Genomic DNA, 19,141 nt, shown 5'->3' on the forward strand with positions numbered 1-19,141 from the left:
CCTTCTGTATGAATGTATAAATATGATCTTATTATATAATAACAGGTTGTTAATGTGGGGGACGCAGACACAGTTTGCCCTTCATGACTTTGATGCCTGTCAAGTGACCTGGACAGACCAAAGAAGGACAGACAGATGATCCTTGAAGTAATAGAGAGATGTTGCAAGCAGGTCATAACGTTAGCAGGGCAGTAATGAGAGAGGAAAACTCCATTAAAAAACAACAACACATTTTTGGAAGTATTCTTGGCTTTATTACAGTATTTAAGTTATATGTCTGTCCTGTAGCCTACCCTGTTATAACATCAGAGGGCACGGACTGCCTGACCTGAATGCCTCTCAGTAACGCCCTCTCTCTCTATCTCGCGATATTATCTGAACGAGAACAACATCGGAAGTAAACATTTTTTACCCGGAAGTAATTCGTTGTAAGAGGGGGGAAATACGTGTTTAACGTGGGTGCACCTATCGTTGTACTTTGATAATTCTCAGCGTTCGGAGTTTGTTGGTTGAACGTTGACAAACAACAGACTCGCTCTCTGCGCACCTCCGGGATAAAAGTAACGACGAGAGTCGAGAAACCAAGCGGCACGCGCAGAGCCCCACTTTTGCTAACTAGCCTGGTAACGCTAACGCGGCCACATTTAGCAAACGTCGCTTTTAAAAACAAGGCCCAGCAAGAGATTGGTGAGTGTTGGTCATCCAGATGAACGAGTAAGTAAGTGAGCCACATCAAAGCAGCGGAGGTTAAATCTGGCCGCGGTGGAGAGGGAGAGAGAGAGTTCGGCTGGATTCAAAATGATAATTGAAAACATTGATGCCTTGAAAACATGGCTATCTGAAACCCTTGAGCCCATGTAAGTATCGTTTACCGCAGGGCTGTTTCCTTTCTGTACCACTTAGCTACACATTTCAACATGTGTTTTATTTAAATGTTCTTGTGCCTTACGAATTGTTCCTTCGCGTCCTCAGCTGTGATGCAGACCCGTCTGCCCTCGCAAAGTACGTTGTTGCTTTGGTGAAAAAGGATAAAACCGAGAAGGAATTAAAAGCACTGTGTATCGACCAGTTGGATGTGTTTCTCCAGAAAGGTAAATAATACCTCGCTCCATTTTTGTTCCTCATAAATATTATTTGCGCACATTGTGTTCACAAGTGTAGTCGTCATTTTTCAAAACAACGTAGTCGTTTTAAATGACTAAATTGGATTTAAAGGTTTGAGCTTTGTAGCTAGTTACCCAACATTGTTGGATAATTGTCTTCCAGTCAGATAGCTGTTTAGACAATAAATGTTATTGCTTGTTGTTGCATTGAAATATCATCTTTTAATTTACATTATCTTCTTTCAGAGACCCAACTCTTTGTGGATAAGCTGTTTGAAGCCATTAACAACAAATGTTACCTCCCTCAGTCAGAAGTACCAGCAACTGTGAGCAAAGTTGAGAAGGAAGAGCAGAAAAAAGATGAGGTAATTTTCTTTTGTTGCCCAAGGCACACCTTGGTATACTTAGGAAATACTCGATTTTACATGAAATATTTAACATAATAATGAAACGCATAATTTGGTGGTTGCAAATTGAAAATGTAGCAACATGATTTACACATTTAAACGATACAAGAAATATCTAGGTCAAACCAATTCTGCTACTTTTTAGAAAGGCCAACTTTGAAAAGGGAAAGTTCCAGAGGGCAGGGGTCAATGATCCTCAATGTAGGATTGCACCATCCGACACCTTTTTAAACATTAGCTAGAAATGCTTTTTGACAACCTGCAAAGCCTCAAGGAGAATATTTTCTGTTCAGTTGACACAGGCCTGGAGCTTTTTGTCAAGTCTCGTGGGCACTATGTTCATGTTCAATGAAGCTCTCTAATAAAAGATCGTACCTACTGTGCAATCTAGGCATCCAGCAGCCAAAGAAAAACTTGCCCTAATCAGGAAAACAGTCTTAGTTTCAGGGCATAGGCCCTCCAACTGAAATTTTGCATTAATGTCTCCAGCTAAGCATTGGAGCTAAATGCACCCGAAAATGGCTTATGGCAGTTTTCCACTACATGGACTTTATGACTACTACTACTTTTTTTCGTACCTGCTTTGGCAAGCTTCCGAGCTAGCTGAGCTGATACTATACGCAGTGGCATCAGACTGCCGACTGATTGTTCTTAGTGCCGTCACTGGAAGAGGCATGAGCAAGAAGTCCGATAGAAGAATAAAACCGAATAAAAGGTGAACTGTTCAAGTCAGTTAGAAATCCTGAAAACATGCATTAATGTCCAACATTTAGCACGGAAATGTCTAAAATCTCAGTATTTAACTGAGGAGTCTGGTGTATTTACCATCAACACTGCTGAAAGCCTGCAATTGCGAGCGATGAGCTGCATCACAATCTCTGCCGCTGCATTTCAGTTCAGTGACTGTGTCAGACGGAGTCTGTGCTCCGGTCATGGAGGAATTACTAAACAAAACTTTTCAATTAACTGATTCTAATGATTCTTTACATTGAAAATAACTGCTTTACTACTCGCTAGTTTGTGTGTGTCGTGTATAAAACGAAGTCACAGCAGTTTCATGCAGCCATGATGGTATGTTTATGTTTATTTCGGTCATGTCAGTTAGATCACTCATCATCACACATCATCTTAGTGTAGTTCACACAATACACATAACCGAAAGGGAAAGCGGGAGAAGCAAAACCGTATCTAGTCCCGCCCCCATTACCCACAGAATACATATATTCATTGTACAATACATCATTTCATCATACTTTTTTTCTTTTTATTATGGCATTTTGACAAAAACATGTTTCAGCATCAGGTAGCACTCAGAGATGCAGTCTAGCTCTAGACAGTCAATCAGACTCCATGTATGTCTGTACATGTGTCCATAATATTCCGTCGTGAGTGACAGTCTCAACTTGTTGCTTGGCATGTTCAACGTCCCAAAAGTCACAAAATGATACAATCAATAGAGGTCAATTCATCAGGTTAACTATTAACTTGGATGGTGTGAGAGCCTGTTTGTTTTTGTTTTATTTCCCCTTTAGTCATCCATCTCATCTGTAGCGTTCGCCTCGCTTTGCTTCTCCATTCTTTTCATGTACTCGCGGGTTGTGGAGACGTCGGAGCGCAGCCCAACCATAGCCCTCTGAGCTGTTGCGCTTTCCACCCTCACATTGATCAGCTCATTGCCGATCTTATATGATGTGATGTTGCATGAACATACCACGTCCCAAGGAGAGCATTCCAATTGTCATGAATGTGAATATCCACATTCACATACACGTCCTCGACATCCTCTACATCCAGTGAGGCAAGGCACACGACTCTCCACTTATCCTATCCGTCCCGAATGTCAGCCAGCCATGAAGGTCCCATCTGGGCTACTAGGTTCACCAGAACCTGCACTTCTTGTTGAGAACACTCTGTCGATCGCATTCATTGACCAGCTTAGCAGTTCCATCTTGGATCAATTGATTCTCCGTAGTGGCTCGATTCACAGGGGCAGCTAAATACTTCTTATGTGTTGACATTTGTGCTTATCAACGTCAGCTGTTGTTTGGGTACATTCGCTTCTGGTTTTTGTTTGGTTACATTTGCTTCTACTCCCGTCTCCACGTGGTGTCTACAGATTTCTGTCTCTGACCTTTGTCATACTTTCTTCCTGGGTCTTTCTGGATCGATTAATAGTCATATCTACATACTTCTTTTTAAATACACTCCGTTCTGCTGATTTTTTTTCATCTCCTCATCCAGATTGTTCCACTATCTGACACCCGTGACCGATACAGTAAAGGATTTTAATGTAGTTCTTACCCTTCTCTGCCTGAACATCATGTTTCCTCTTAACAACTCCCCTCTGGTCAGGAATAATATCTGTAGATTGTGAGGAAGCCTTTTGTTGGCAGCCCTGTACATCATCTGCACTGTGCGGTAGTTTATTAAGTCATATAATTTGATTATTTTTGATTTGATAAATAGTTGATTTGCATGTTGTCTGTAATTGGTATAGTGTAGAATTCTCATGGCTCTTTTTTTGGAGTATAAACAGGGCATAAGTAGTGGTTTTGTAAGTGTGTCCCCAAACCTCTGTACAGTATTGCAGGTGTGGAGAGACTAGTGTGCAATACAACAAGTATAGTGCCTTCTGATTTAGTAGTTTTTGTGCCCTCCAAAGTATGGACACACTCCTGGCCAGCTTACCTTTTAAGTGTCTGGTGTATGGCTTCCAACTTAACATATCATCAATAATCACTCCCAGCACTTTGTACTCACTAACCCTTTCAATATCCACTCCATTAACTTGTATGTTAATACTTTTCTTATGGCCTTTTTTCCCATACAGCATAAATGTAGTTTTCTCTAAATTTAGTGATAGTTTATTTATATTAAACCACACATGAAGCTTGGCCATTTCATTATTGACTTCCACTAATTGGTTTAAGTCATCCCCAGAACAGAAAATATTAGTGTCATCTCAAATAGTATTAATTTCAGAATATTGGATACCTTGCATATGTCATTAATGTATAGTATAAACAGTTTTGGACCCAGTACTGACCCTTGTGGGACCCCACAAACTATGTCCAAGAAAGTCGATGTGTTATCACCCATCTTACCGTAGGGTTAGGGTTAGGGTTAGATCTGTTGTGAAGATAGCTCTAGCTCTTGACCTAGCTGTGCTGTGCCTAGGCCTGGCGGGATCATGTAGTGGAAAAGTTGTATTGGACTATTCTGCAATGATACTATATTAATCCTGATCTTAAGTTTACGGAACATCTATGGAGAGATCTGAAAAATACAATGTGTATACGAAGCTGAGGCAGCTAGAGCCGCTTCCTCAGGAAAAGTGGACCAAACTGTCTGTCAGAAATCTCAAAGTTATTTAAGAGATATTGTTGTGGGTTTTCCATGAAAGGATACCAACAAATTTGTCAACATCTTTATCATCATATGCTACAATTAAAACAACATGGAGGATGACTCATGTCAGTGGCTGTCTTGGATTTTGTAAATGTTTCAGAAGTTACTTTTTTCATTATTCAGACAAATCGTGAAGAAGACAGAGAGAAGAAGTTTTCTCGGCGGGTGACTCACAGCCCTCCACAATCAGGCTCTCGTCACAGTAGAGACAACAGGTGGGTGCACTAGCCACTTGCATTGGTGTGATGTTTTTTCTCCCTTTTTTGTCTCAGTCTCCCATTTACTTCTCACTAAATGCCATTGTTCATCCAAATTCTCAGGAGAGGGGACGACCGTAAGAGAGATGATCGCCCCAGGAAGCGGGATTATGACCGCGTCCCACCAAGGAGGGACTCGTACCGCGATCGCTACAATCGCAGGAGAGGCCGCAGTCGCAGTTACAGTCGGAGCCGTAGCCGTAGTTGGAGCAAAGATCGCAACCGTGATCGTGACAGAGAGAGGGACAGGGACAGAGGGGATCGTGATCGCAGCAGAACTCGGTCTCACAGCAGAACTCGATCTAGGAGTAGGAGTAGAGGTAAGAACCTGACTGATGTCCAGTTTTGCACATTCGCCACAGTCCGGCCACTCATGTTTTTTATAGATTAGAATTCATTTTACACTGGGTTAGGGTTAGGGTTAGCCATTTTTATTACACTATTAAGAAAGAGACCAAATACAATGACACAACACTGTCCTAGTACCCATGGTCTCCCTCTAGATTATCTCTATAGACGGTTTATACACTGTAATCCTTGTTTTTATTGGTTTATATGTCCACTGTGTGTTCACAGAAAGAGATTCTGGAAAATTGAAGTACGATCATGAAAGGGGGGAAAGGCCAGAGGTTGGTGATGGCTACACTACAGCAGTGCAAATCTCCACTGCAACCACTTCGCACTTCCCCGTGCCAACGCTGAGCAGCACCATTACGGTCATCGCCCCGAGTCACCATCACAGCAACAACGCCACCGAGAGTTGGTCAGACTTCTGCCCTGACCCGCACCCTGTGGACCATGGCCCTTTTAGCAGGGGACCACCACCTCAACAGAGGAAGCGATGCCGCGACTACGATGGTAAGAAGCTACCTTCAGTGTTTCTGCAAACACATGCAGTCCACTAAACACAAGCCTGCTGCTTCTGCCACCTTGTGGTAATAGATGCACTACGAGTATTCATTAAGTCATTCAAGGTTTTGAAATACACCATTTTATTTAATCAATTTAATCATTTATAAAACATTGTTCTGATTTATTTCTTTTTAAGGTGTTTTGTTTCTCTTTTGGAATGGGTTATGAATCCAATATTGGTAAACCTCTGCTACAAATGGCTGTTTTTTTTAATATTGTAGTTGTGAGTGTTTGATGTCCTACACATGTTTGCTATCGTCTCCAGAGAAGGGCTTCTGCATGCGTGGAGACATGTGTCCTTTCGACCACGGAAGTGACCCAGTTGTAGTGGAGGATGTCAGTTTGCCCAACATGATGCCCTTCCAACCTCCACCAATCCCAGGTGTGGAACAACTGCCTCCTCCAGGCCTCCCTCCACCACCACCACTCATGAACCCTCCACCCGTCAACCTGCGGCCCCCTGTGCCCCCACCAGGTGCCCTTCCACCCAGCCTTCCACCTGTTGCAGGTAGGATTCTACTTTATTTTCTCCATTACAAATGGGTTCATGAACAAAACTAGGCCCCTCTGATGATAATTATTAGCAAATATCATTAGTGTCAGGAATGTGGTCTAGGAGTATGTGAGTGAGAATAACTATAAAAGTTCTGAATAATTATTCCACGAATTGGCCATGGAGTATAGTTTTTACATTTACAAACATTACTCATGTTACGATATTTGACCTCCATAATGTTGCATAACTGGTGCTGCTTTGAAATATCTTTTGCTCCTTCTCTTTCCCCTCATACATTTTTACATTGCTGTATTGGGTACTTGGGATATTAGTGATGATGATGATCAAGTCCGTCTGCTCCACTGATCTGCCTTGCACAAATCAAAAGCAGCAGCACTCACACAATGCTTAGAAATGTCATAGCACATCATTCCTGGTTAAGCCACATATTTTTATGTTGTTTTTTTTTCTTTCTTTTTCAAAACTTGGACAATCTTTTCAGCAAATATGTGGGGCTCATGGAATTAAGAATTTCAAACTCTGGAGAGCATTATTACACTTCTCAGTGTAGAATATCGAGCAACGTTTAATGAGTTTTGAGCATGCTCAAGCTGCCAAAACATGATCATTTGGGTAAAAGAAGAAAAGGAAGATTTGTGCATTTGTGCCACTTGGTGCTCTGGCCCCTATAATCTCATCTGCAATGTTTCGATAGCCAATGTATTTGACACTAATTTGACTATTATGAGCTATGAGTTGCATCCCCATGGACACAGAACAACAGCACCACTGCTGAAAAGCATATTTTAGGAGAAACGGTGAAGAATTCAAGCTCATATCTCAATCTCTAACTTAAAAGTCAGCTTTATATTCCTGTTGTGTGCTTGTCATCCATATTTCTTCTTCTTCTTCCAATAATAATTTCCAGTAGGCTGAAGTTTGTGACTAAACAGACTCAACTGTAAACGTAACAGTGGCATAAAGAGGAAGCACTTTGGTTTGACATGTTTTTTTGTTTGTTTGGTTCTGACACAGGTCCCCCTCCTCCACTGCCTCCACTGCAGCCGCCCAGCATGGATGTCCCTCTCAACTCCATCACCAATTCTGTTCCCACTATTGTCACCTCCGGAATGCGACCCTCACTTCCTCAGCCTTCAGCACCTCTCTTCCCCTCTGGTAAATGCAGTATATCTTTAAACGTTTAAATGTGTCTTTATAAATCGTTGCTACAGTATTTGTTTATCTTATTTTAACATCCTTTCTCCTCACCAGACAACTATGAAGCAGATGTGTACAATCCTGAAGCTCCCAGCATCACCAATACCTCCAGGCCAATCTACCGCCATCGGGTCAATGCCCAGAGACCGAACTTGATTGGACTCACAATGGGAGAGGTCGACAAGCCACAAAGAGGTATTGCTCACATCAATTACTACAGCCGTTCGGGACCCACAGATGGGTTGCAGTGGATTTTTTTTTTTAAATTGTATGTTTAGATCAGAAGACTGCTTTTTCATCATGGGTGTGAATTGTATGCAGGTGAAAGAAACAATGTTTAATGCAGATTATTGGCTTTTTGTGTAGTTTTATTGTCCAAAAGCAAGCAAACAAAAAGAACAAAGGAATCCTGTCTGCCTCTCACTCTGGTAGAAAAAAAAACAAAAAAAAACACCCAGGTGCATTCTGGTCCCTCTGACCTAAATAATGTGTGATGCACACTCCATGCCCAAACCAAGCAGATTAAATAACAAACTTGACCTGCTAAACAAAACTTGCAAAATACTTCTAAATATCAACAATCCAAAAATCCTATTGTAAATGATCCACTAAAATCACTAATCATACTGTTAAACCATTATCTAAATACAGAGGATTAACTGCATAAGATTAAGCTGTGATTCCGTTACATAAACATCTCTTGGAAATGTTTACCAGTTAAAATTTAGATGTCACAGATATGACTGTAATCACTAATAGTCAATACGTTATGCACACATTTGTTCTTGTTACACTTTTTTGTAGTTAATCGGATCGTGATTGCATTTGTCCCTCCCCAGACAAGATTCCTAACAACTGTATGCGCATTGTTATGGAGTCTGATCCGAGAAAGAGACCAGTCGTCTCCCACGATGGAGGTCTCCCCGCCAAGAAACCTTGGTTTGACAAGTAAGACGCCCATTTTCGTTGATCTCATTGGTTAAACAAATTTGACATGTCGTATGATAAGTACTGTAGCTGAGTTGTTAACTGTTTTTTTTTCTTCTTCTTCATTCAGACCAAACTTTAACAAACCTAACCACCAGGGCTTCCACAAAAGAGTTCCATTCTTTGCAAACACCAAACTGCTGGTGTGGCAAATTCCTCCTGAGCTCAACAACATCAGCAAACTCAATGAACATTTCAGCAAGTTTGGCACCATCGTCAACCTACAGGTCAGTCCCTTTGTGATGCAGTGGACATAACAGGCACATCTTCAATGAATAGTCATTAAAACATTGTGATTTACTGACCAAGTGAAGCAATACAATAGTCCATATGTGGGTTTATGAGGGTTATTAAGTTGTGAATCAGTGTTGTGGTTTGACGCAGGCCTTTTATGAAGTAATGTCATGATAGATTAATCTGATGATTCGGTCGATTAATATATTTGTTGTTTGGTCCATAAAATGTCAGAAAATGTTGATCGCCGCTTCCCAAACCTCAAAATGACAATGCTTTGTTTACAAACCAAAACTATTCAGTTTTAATGATTTGTTTTTATATATATATGGAGCAAAGAAACAAAAATATTAGAAATTGTTTTAATCATTAAAAACACTCAAACTGATAAAATGATTGTCAAAATAGTTTAATCATTTACAGTTCTAGTGGATTTTATGACTTGTTATCCCAAATATATTTACATTAATGGGTTTTATTTTTGAAAGGCATCCGTTTTTCCTTCATTCCTTCATTCATGCCAGACATCGAAAATAATTTAGTGCCCCTTTAGACATTTTACACTCTGATGCTCAAGCCACATTGTTGTAATCAAAATTCCTTCTATGTCATTACATGTAAAACACACTCATTGATGCCAGTACTACTTCCTTTATCAGGGCCTAATTTTTCCTAACCACTGTGGTTCAACCAGCAAGTATCTTGGGGATGGCAAAGATAGATTCTTGAATTGTGAGAAATCCAGCTTTGTGACAGTGAAATACACTTGCAATTGAAGCCTACATGATAAACCAACCAGTCAGTAAATTGTGTGTAAGGATTTGGTGGAATCCAATTCTTGATCCTGTTTATCCTTGTTGTAAACTAGATATTTTATATATAAAAAAAGAAGAAAACAAATACTGTAGGCCTGTCAGGTAGCCTTCTTTTGCTCCTATACCATTTCCTGCCAGAAGGTGGCTGCAGTGACCAACTGATTTTCCTTTATGCAGTTTTTAATTTCATATAAAGCATCCAGTGCTTGCAATTTAACTGAAAATCATTTTGAGCTGCATTTCTTGTGGGAGAAGTGTTTTATATATATATATATATATTATTATTATTTCTTCTCACAGGTGGCGTACCAGAATAACCCAGAAGCTGCGCTGATCCAGTTTGCCTCTCCAGATGAGGCCAGGCGGGCTATTCAAAGCATAGAAGCTGTCCTCAACAACCGCTTCATCAGGGTGCACTGGTTTCGAGAGGATGACAATGAAGTTCAGGGCCAGTCTCGCCTACAGCAGCAGTCACAACCAGCATTGGTAAAATTCTTGTATTTTAACAGGGTCATTCAGAACAGGCTTGTTTTGTTATAACAAGGGAAGTTCATAAACTTCTTACTCTACCGCACCCAAGTCCATAGAGAAAAATCTGTGTTTTTAGCTCATGGGGACACAAGAGCTGCTGGTTTATTGCTCCCTCATTTGATCTGTTAGTGACAGTTAAATACAGATTTCTAGGAAGTTGGTGCACTTCAAAACCCTAAATATACCTTTTATAGTAAAATGAATATAGACGGTACGAGTTGCTGAAAAACATTTTTACACAGTACCTTTATTGATTGCATAGGGCAATTCAAGTTTAATACTCTAAAGTACACTCAATTAAAAGTTTACTTTAATTGTCATGAGTTTAACTCAAAGATTTCATCACATAAAAGGCCAATTTCTCCACGCCCACCTCAGCCCCATTGTTGTGTCATTAATCTGCTGCCTTCCCCCATATATTGTAGCGTGAAAATGCTGAGCCCTATTTTCTACACAATTTCAGGAAACTGAAAGTATTCCAGTTTGCTAACATGTCACCTATTGAGTGTATTTGGGATGCTTTGGATCAATGTGCACAGCAGCGGGTTCCATTTCCTGCCAATATCCAGCAACTTCACATGGCTGTTAAAAAAGAGTGGACCAATATTAGTCAATTCAATTGATATACTGATCAACTCTTAGCAAAGGTGAAATGCCCACCAACACACATTTTAACACATGTTTATACAAATAAGCCTTTTTAATAGAACATTGACATTTTTTGCTTCAATTTGTATTAAAAAAAGAATTAGAGCCAAAAACATTGTTCAAATGACGACCATATCATACTTGTAGTGCTGCCCCTTTATTGTTCTACAGACTTTGTCAAAACTAGAGCTGAAACAATTAATCGATTATTGATCGACAACTATTTAGATAATCGGTTTGAAGCTTTTTTCATTATTTTAAAGATTTCCGATTTTTTTAAGCTTCTTAAATGTTAATATTTTCTTCATTTCTTTGCTCCACATAACAAAGAAATCATTAAAATTAAATCATTTTAGTTTGTGGACAAAACAAGATATTTGAGAGCATCATCATTTCCAGGTTTGACGAACACAGATCAACATTTCTTATGGTTTTTTTGATATTTTACGGACCAATCGATTAATTGAGAAATTAATTGACATTTTAATCGATTATGAAAATAATCTTTAGTTGTAGCTCTAGTCAAAACTAAAGAGAATAAAACAATTTGGGAGAGACAAATATAGCAGTTGCCATTGTTTCAGCTTCAATATAGAGCAACATTCAGTGGTCCTCGAAGGTGCTGTTCATCATTTATACAAGTGGGCTTGGCTCCACCACATTATTGTTCTCTCCTGGCTCTCACATTTTGTCACTTAGAAGAACCTGTTGCATTACTGCAAGCGCTGCCTCCTCCACTTACCCCTTAACTACAGAGAGCTGTTATTATGAGTCATTGTATGTATGTATGTATGTATGTAGGAAGGGATGAAGCGAAGCAGATGATACAGATGCACACAAAGGTCCAGCACTGGAAGAAATCCAGACGTCAGAGTTGCTGACATTTGCTCGGTTAAAATGTGCTTCATTAAATTTGATGTACAGTTTGATTAACATTTAATATTTGTCATTTGTCAGCCCGCAGCTGCTTCTCTGAAGCAGTCTGTCAAAGACCGCCTTGGACCAATGCTCCCCGCAGACTCCGAGTCCTCCCAAGACTCCAGTACAGCCGGTGCAGCTCAGGTTGGTGTGGTGGTGTCGAGGGTTTTTGCATGTACTGTAAAATGTGTGTATATAGTACATAATAGTTTCCTTTTTTCTCCCCAGAATACCTCCAAAGTGCCAGTAAAGGACCGTTTGGGTTTTTCTCCCAAACCTGCAGCTCCTGTTGAAAAAGTTAGTCTCTGTTCTGTTTAACATTTCTGTTACCTGGTGTTCCTGCCCTTCTGTGTGTACATTTATTTGCCCTCTTTTCAGGTCTATTCAACGTCCCTAGGCCTCACAAAAACTGTGTACAATCCCGTCGCCCTGAAGGCAGCACAGAAAAGCTCAGAGGAGGCCCTGAAGAAAAAGCAGGTGGGGGATAAGAGTAATTGAAGGGATATTCAAAAAGGGGCACATAGGAAAACAAGCAATTCTGATTTTCAACATTGTTAAAATTCACAGGAAGCACTAAAACTACAACATGATGTAAGGAAGAAGAAGCAGGAAATACTGGAGAAGCACATAGAGACACAGAAGGTAAGATTATCTGGAATAAAGAGTTTATTACACTTCTGCGTTCCATTCCAGTTGAGAAGGTGAAAATGCAATGCAAACGCTCTACATTGTATTTCGTGGACACAAACACCATAGCGACACGCTTGTGCTTAAAGATTACACAGCACTATGTGTACGACCGGTTTACTGTGAAACAAATACAACAGAGGTGCTATTAACGGTAAAAATGGCTGCGTTTGTATGGCGGCAACCATCTTGGAAAATCCATGGCCTTGGAAATTCTGGGTTCCGGCAACAAAGGCATATTACAGCATAATAGTATACACTCTGCATGGACAAAAATAAACTATCAGCACTATGTAGCTGTACATTAGCTGTAAAATTGGACCAACTCACCACTTCAGTAAGTGTGTGTAGTAAAATGTGATTTTTAAAGAGTTTTTGAGCCATGAAAGAGTTTTGTCAATGATCAGATTTACAATTATTTTGGCTAGTATAGTCATAATATGAAATGTTGATATTATCCCATTTCCAATTCTGACACCGGCGTAGTGTTTACAGAAAAAGCCTCCATACTGTCGCGGCAATATTAAATCATTATTTGTGACAGGTGGCTGAAAAAACTGTCTGATGTTACTTTTTTCCTGCAGCTTCTGATATCCAAACTTGAGAAGAACAAAATACAAAAGGACAAAGCCACGATCATGGAGACTTTGGACACGTTAACCAAGAGTATCACAAAGCTTCAAGAGGAGATAAAGGGAATCTCGAGCAACAGCAACAACCCACTGCGCGCTGCCAAGAGCAAGGCCCAGGTAGCGTTCTCTCCCAGCAACACAAACTGTTCAGTTGCACAACTGTTGAGATTTTTATTACTTTTGAAGGGTTGCTCATATGGAGCACCAAAAATTCAGAGACGCCAAAGGGCACTTCTGTCGTGTCTGTTTTTACTGAGCAACCAAAACCTTGGAGCTGCAGAGATGACTGAAGTTGCTGCAGCCTAACTGCATTTAATGAACTCAAAGTAATAAAAAAAAAAAACAATGCCACCAGCGCTGCTTTTCCGTCTCCCCAGCCTTGTTTTTTGATACTTGTGTAGAACAATGTCATCACCAAGACACTGTCTTGGTGCTTCCTGGTCTTCCCCAACTGATTTAGAAGCGTCATCTGAATGTTTGAAGTTTAAAATCATAGTCGACAAAGATCAAAAGTATCTAAAACACATTGAGTCAGTAGCAACTGGACTTGGAAGTTTATCTTGAAGTATCAAAGATGTTGAATATCAAAAGGCGAGCTGAAAGTGTTCGCTGCATTCCAAATATGTTTTAGATTTTTTTCATTGCAAGGGATGCAACTAATGTTTTATACTTTGAGTGTGGTACTGCTTACACTAGTCAGAATGAGATCTGCAACTAACGATTATTTTCATAATCCATTAATCTGTTGATTATTTTCTCGATTAATTGATTAATCGCTTGGTCCATAAAATATCAGACAACCTTAAAAAATGTTGATCAGTGTTTGTCACACCTGGAAATGATGATGTTCTCAAATGTCTTGTTTTGTCCACAAACCAAAATTATTAACTTCTAATAATTTCTTTGTTATCCAGAGCAAAGAAAATACTCACATTTAAGAAGCTTAAACAATCAGAAATCTTGTTTTAATCATGAAACAAGCTTTGAACCAATTAATCAATTATCAAAATAGTTGTCGATTAGTTTAGTAATTGATTAATAATCAATTAATTGTTTCAGCTCTAGTCAAACAACATCATGATCCCACTGATGCTTCCTCACGTCATCAAACTAGGTATTTTGTGATTGTATTGATAGAGACCCCTAGCTGCAGAAGGTATTTATAGAGTCAAAGGCAACTGTGAATTTGATTTTTACACACATCCAGTTCCCCGACTTTCTTACAACATTATCGTTCCTAATGTGAGTTATTCATATTTTCAGGCACAGAAGGAACTACTGGATGCCGAGCTGGACCTATACAAGAAGACTCAGTCTGGAGAAGACACAGCGTTGTTGAAGATCAAGTACACCCAGCTGCAGATTGAGGTAATAAGAAACTGTCCCTCAAGCTTGTATTCACTTGTCAAAATGCTACATACACAGCTGCCACTTGAGGGCACTTGTGCTCTTGTTACTTTAAATGACCTGATTAGTCAGACAGTAGGGCTGCACTATTTAGCTAAAATGATTAGCTCATAGTATTTATCGGACACATGTCTTTGGCCAAGTAAAACGCTACTGCATTTCAGTGTGTCTTTGGGAGGTGGATGATGCAGGGTCGCTATTATGGTTGGCTGGGTTCGTGTCAGACAGGGACTTGGTGAGCGAGCCTTGAGGCGTTGAAGCTTTAGCCTTCATGCATTCGTTGTTCTGTGGTGTTTTTTAACTGGTTAAAGAAGTTAGTTGTGTTGCCCTGTAGCACAGACACTCTTTGCATATGATTTGCTCTTGGGTAACATCACTTACCCTGAATTCTAAACACCTCCAGGCAACGGACTACAATCCTCTTCAAGGCGCTTTTTATTTACATTTACGTTTCACTCTTCACCGTTTGCTCTGTTCTGTTTCACTCCGGTCGAATAATGTAGAATCATTGCAGATTGAAAGCTGCTGCAGAGTCTGCGGGCATGCCAGTCGGGCACCCCTAACCTCTTGTTCGCCCCCTTGTGGCTGGCTGACTGTCATGTTAATTTAATCGCGGCAGCCAAAACCGTGTTCGTGATGGTGTTTTACTTCTTTCTATACATTCTAGGCCGCAAAAAAGGGTCTCCTGTCCACAGGACGAGGCCGGGGGGTCCATGCTCGGGGACGTGGTTCTCTCAGAGCTCGGGGAAGGGGCTCCAGAGGACGGGGAAGAGGTGTGCCACGGCATTCTGTTGTGGACCATCGACCACGGGCACTGGAAATTTCTGGTTTCATCGAAGAAGACTGTGTTGACCTGCTGCCACACTTTGCTGTAAGTCAACCTAAAAGAAAATAGAGAAAATACTTAATATCGACCGAATCCAATGAATCATTGTAATTATTTAGAGGAAGTAAAGAACATATATATATATATATATATATATATATATATATATATATATATGTATGTATGTATGTATGTATGTATGTATGTATATGTGTGTGTGTGTATATATATATAAATAAACTATAAATATAACTTTTAAGGGGAAGAAGAAAACTCCCCTATCGACTCCCAATATTTTATAATATTAATTCCTGTCCTGGTACTTTGAATAACAAGATATACTGTACACGGATTTCTTTTCCTAGTTGCACAGGATTGAATGTGTTTGTAAAATTAACAAAATCTGTGTTGATGATTTTTGAAGCAATATGGAGATATTGAAGATTGCCAGATTGACGAAAACAACCGGTCTGCAGTCATTACCTACAGGACGAGAGCAGAGGCTGAACAGGTGATGTATTTTATCATTTCTTTATTGTCCTCCTCTGTGTTATAATGTCTTATCCAGAGCTGAGTCTGACACCTGATGTGTTTTCCCTCCTGCTCTCACCTGTAGGCGGCTATTCGTGGAGGGAGATTAAACAACCAGGTTTTACATCTGGCCTGGCACAAGCCCATCTCCACTCGTAGTACTGCGGATGCTGATGAGGCAGAACCAGAAGAGAATGAGGTTTGCAGGCTTTTTATAATCTTTCTTCTATTTTCTTCTTTCCAATGTGTGGAAATGAGTTACATCTAATGGTAAAACTGCAGATTTCGACAAACTCATCCCTCCTTTTCCCAAGTCCATCAGGAAACTACAGTGACCTTCTGCCATTTCCTTCTCTGTTTATTAGGTTATGCATTGAGTTTATTTGGGTGGAGTCTGGCTGCGCAAGATGGTGGCCTCTGTAAAGCAAGGGCCATTGCCTGAAGTAGGAGGGCTGTCGCTTTTTACTCTCAATTCAGATATTCATTCAAACATGGAGGGAGGAGTAAAAACTAGCCATAAAAACTAACCATAAAATCCCGATCAAGTTCAAATTATGTAGAGCGTTTGATTCAGCAGGGGGCGCTGAGTGTACCCTGGCCTTTTCAATCAACACCAAAGACGGTGTGGAAGTATTTCTGTGTGATTTGATTTTAAAAAGTCAGTTGCTGTGATTATTTGTTATTAAAAAAAAATAAATGTATATAAGATAAATGTTTTATCAGTGATTGCATTAATAAAAACAAATCTTTCTCATCCAATGACAACCTACCCACACTCTCATTAGCTCAACGCACTGAAGGCTGTATTACTTTTACTGGCCCCTCATGTGCCGGAGTTCAAATATTTGACAAACAATACATTAAAATTCTATATTCATTCATTTATAAATGTTTCACATTGGACCTTTTATAGGAGGAAGGTCAGGCTTTATTGATTTCCTTCCTTTCAAGCTGAAATAAAGCCAAATTTTAGTGAAGTAGAGGTATTTCCATTCATTTTCTCTCCTCAGATATGGTACTAGCATATTAAACACCTATTTCTTGTTGTATTACAATGAGAGAACACAAGAGGGAGCCATTACACATTACAGCCAAAACTGTCTTTATGAGGCTTTTGTCTGACCACTTGCACTCTTCATTAAACACGTGTTCTGTCTGAGAACTGAGTCCCTCATGTGACCTTCTAAACATGCAGGCGTAAACAGACTGCTGATGGAGCTCAAAGTTAAAAGGTCTTTTCACTTTAAATTGCTTTTTTTTTATATACTATAGAAAACATTAATCACTTTCTTTTTTGTTTTATCCACTTGTCAGTATCCAGACGAGTCACTGAGTGATGATGCACTGCTGCAGGACGACGACGAGGAAGACGACGACAACGAGCCACGATCCTGGCGCAGATGAAGAGCAGTCACAGGCTCCTCCCCACCGGTTGCTCTGGTGTGGAAAACAAGCAACAAATCCAGCATCTTCATAAGATTTCAGTGCCTGTTTAAAAAATCTAAACGGTTCATTTTACTTTTGCAAGTATTTCTCCCCCCCACACACACTCAAAGTGTTAACAGCAAACAACAAATGTGTGAGTTTGGTTAATTTTAATGTGTACCAGAATCAACAATGTTGAATTTTTTTAATGCTCTTAACGAAGAAAAAAAATGATTTCTTTTTTTGTTGTTATTTTGATTCAGAAAACAAATAGTGACGGCTGTTTAGTTTAAGACACATGTTAGTCTCGGTTTAAGAGAAAAGAAAAAGCTGTGTTGTAATGAACCTGAATGACAAATATTAGCTTTTGCCGAGTAGCATTAGCTCGACTGGTTTAAATGCTCATGTGTAAATATTTTATGTCCAGGTTTCACTGATTTGTATGAACGCTTGGCTTCTCAGTTTTTGGCTTAACTTTCTTTGGATTGTACAAAAAAAATAAAGAATTGAAATGGTCTGAAAAACAACCTGCCAAACGAAAACAAAAAAAGAGAAAAAGAAAAAAAAAGAAAAGAAAAAGAAAATGGCAGTGGAAAAAAAGACTCCAAAAAGAGTTTTTAAAAAAGACCATTTCAAAAAACAACAAAAAACTTCCTCTTCACCTAAAGAGCTAACAATCCTCAAAAGTCCTCCTCCACTTTCTTCGTGAATGTTGGATCGGTAAGGTAACTTAAGTGTTGCACTAATTTTCACGCCAAGGTAAGAAGTGAAGGAACATTTTTACAGCTTTTTTAATAATTACTTCCACACAAATGTATATAATCTAAATACTAACACTAACAACAACAACAACACTAACATTTGTGTTTGTTTGTGTTGCAGGAGCCGTCGCCAGTGTCCCGTCTCCAGACTTTTTAAAAGTATTAACTTGTATTGACTGTCAATAGTTTCTGTCAATTTTGTGACAAATCCTACTGCATTAAATGCATTTTTATTTTAAAATTACTTATGTTCTAATGTTGACTTTTTTGTTAATGAAAGTCTTTAAAAACTAATATTTAACTATAAAATATACATTTACAAGATGAATTGTTTTCAGTTTGGTGTACGCTATGTTCTGTAAAGTGCCACATGGTATAGAAATGAAGGTACTTAACTATATTCAAACCCCTAAGAACCCCTGAAAATAAGGTTAATATTTAACTCCACTGATCTTCTTCCTCAAAACAGTTTGCATGTGGCCTTGATTTATAATGCTTTATAATTTATAATGCTTGAAAAGGCAGGCACTTACCTGAAAAAGAAACCACAAACCGGTTAAGACCAAGTGCATTTATTAAGCATAAAACGGTAATTAACGGCAATTATAGAAAAGGACCAGGGCCACATGAAAAGCAGTTATTCTGAGATGTTTCTTAAATCTCATCAGTATTTTTCCTTAGGCACAAAAGTCTAAAACAAAAGTCAGAATTCAAAGAGTCAAGTGTAACTCACTGGAATCTCACTGGTACCACAATGCTAAAGATCACAGAATTTGACAGACATCGGTGGCCTCTGACCTCCGCACTCCACTCTGTAGTGACCCAAGTGTTGCCACATCGAGATCAACATGCCACCAGGTTGGATATTTTCTCTTTTTTCAGACCCTTTTCCAAAAACCCTAGAGATGTTAGTGCATAAAAAAATCACAGCACATCTC

At 39.5% G+C, this 19,141-nt stretch overlaps 1 protein-coding gene across 1 annotated transcript; it reads left to right on the forward strand.

Annotated features, from left to right (window-relative positions):
* Positions 1-196: 196 nt before the first annotated feature.
* On the forward strand, positions 197-18,447 carry rbm26 (RNA binding motif protein 26). Its single transcript, XM_058629942.1, has 22 exons — positions 197-857; positions 973-1,091; positions 1,350-1,468; positions 5,042-5,133; positions 5,239-5,495; positions 5,752-6,033; positions 6,353-6,595; positions 7,619-7,759; positions 7,856-7,996; positions 8,641-8,749; positions 8,859-9,015; positions 10,138-10,323; positions 11,974-12,078; positions 12,163-12,231; positions 12,313-12,411; positions 12,502-12,576; positions 13,206-13,370; positions 14,517-14,621; positions 15,328-15,531; positions 15,911-15,997; positions 16,103-16,216; positions 17,332-18,447. The coding sequence occupies exons 1-22, from the start codon at positions 799-801 to the stop codon at positions 17,419-17,421; spliced, it is 3,018 nt and encodes a 1,005-aa protein (XP_058485925.1). The 5' UTR covers positions 197-798; the 3' UTR covers positions 17,422-18,447.
* Positions 18,448-19,141: the final 694 nt, after the last annotated feature.

The sequence above is a fragment of the Solea solea genome, chromosome 5 (genome assembly GCF_958295425.1).
Source record: "Solea solea chromosome 5, fSolSol10.1, whole genome shotgun sequence".
In the NCBI taxonomy this organism is placed as follows: Eukaryota; Metazoa; Chordata; class Actinopteri; order Pleuronectiformes; family Soleidae; genus Solea; species Solea solea.

Bases quoted from the DNA above. Each gene is read 5' to 3' on its own strand.
- rbm26 (XM_058629942.1), top strand. From the start codon at position 799: ATGATAATTGAAAACATTGATGCCTTGAAAACATGGCTATCTGAAACC. The intron at 5,134-5,238 runs GTGGGTGCACTA...CCAAATTCTCAG, and splicing joins CGTCACAGTAGAGACAACAG to GAGAGGGGACGACCGTAAGA. The intron at 12,079-12,162 runs GTTGGTGTGGTG...TTTTCTCCCCAG, and splicing joins GTACAGCCGGTGCAGCTCAG to AATACCTCCAAAGTGCCAGT.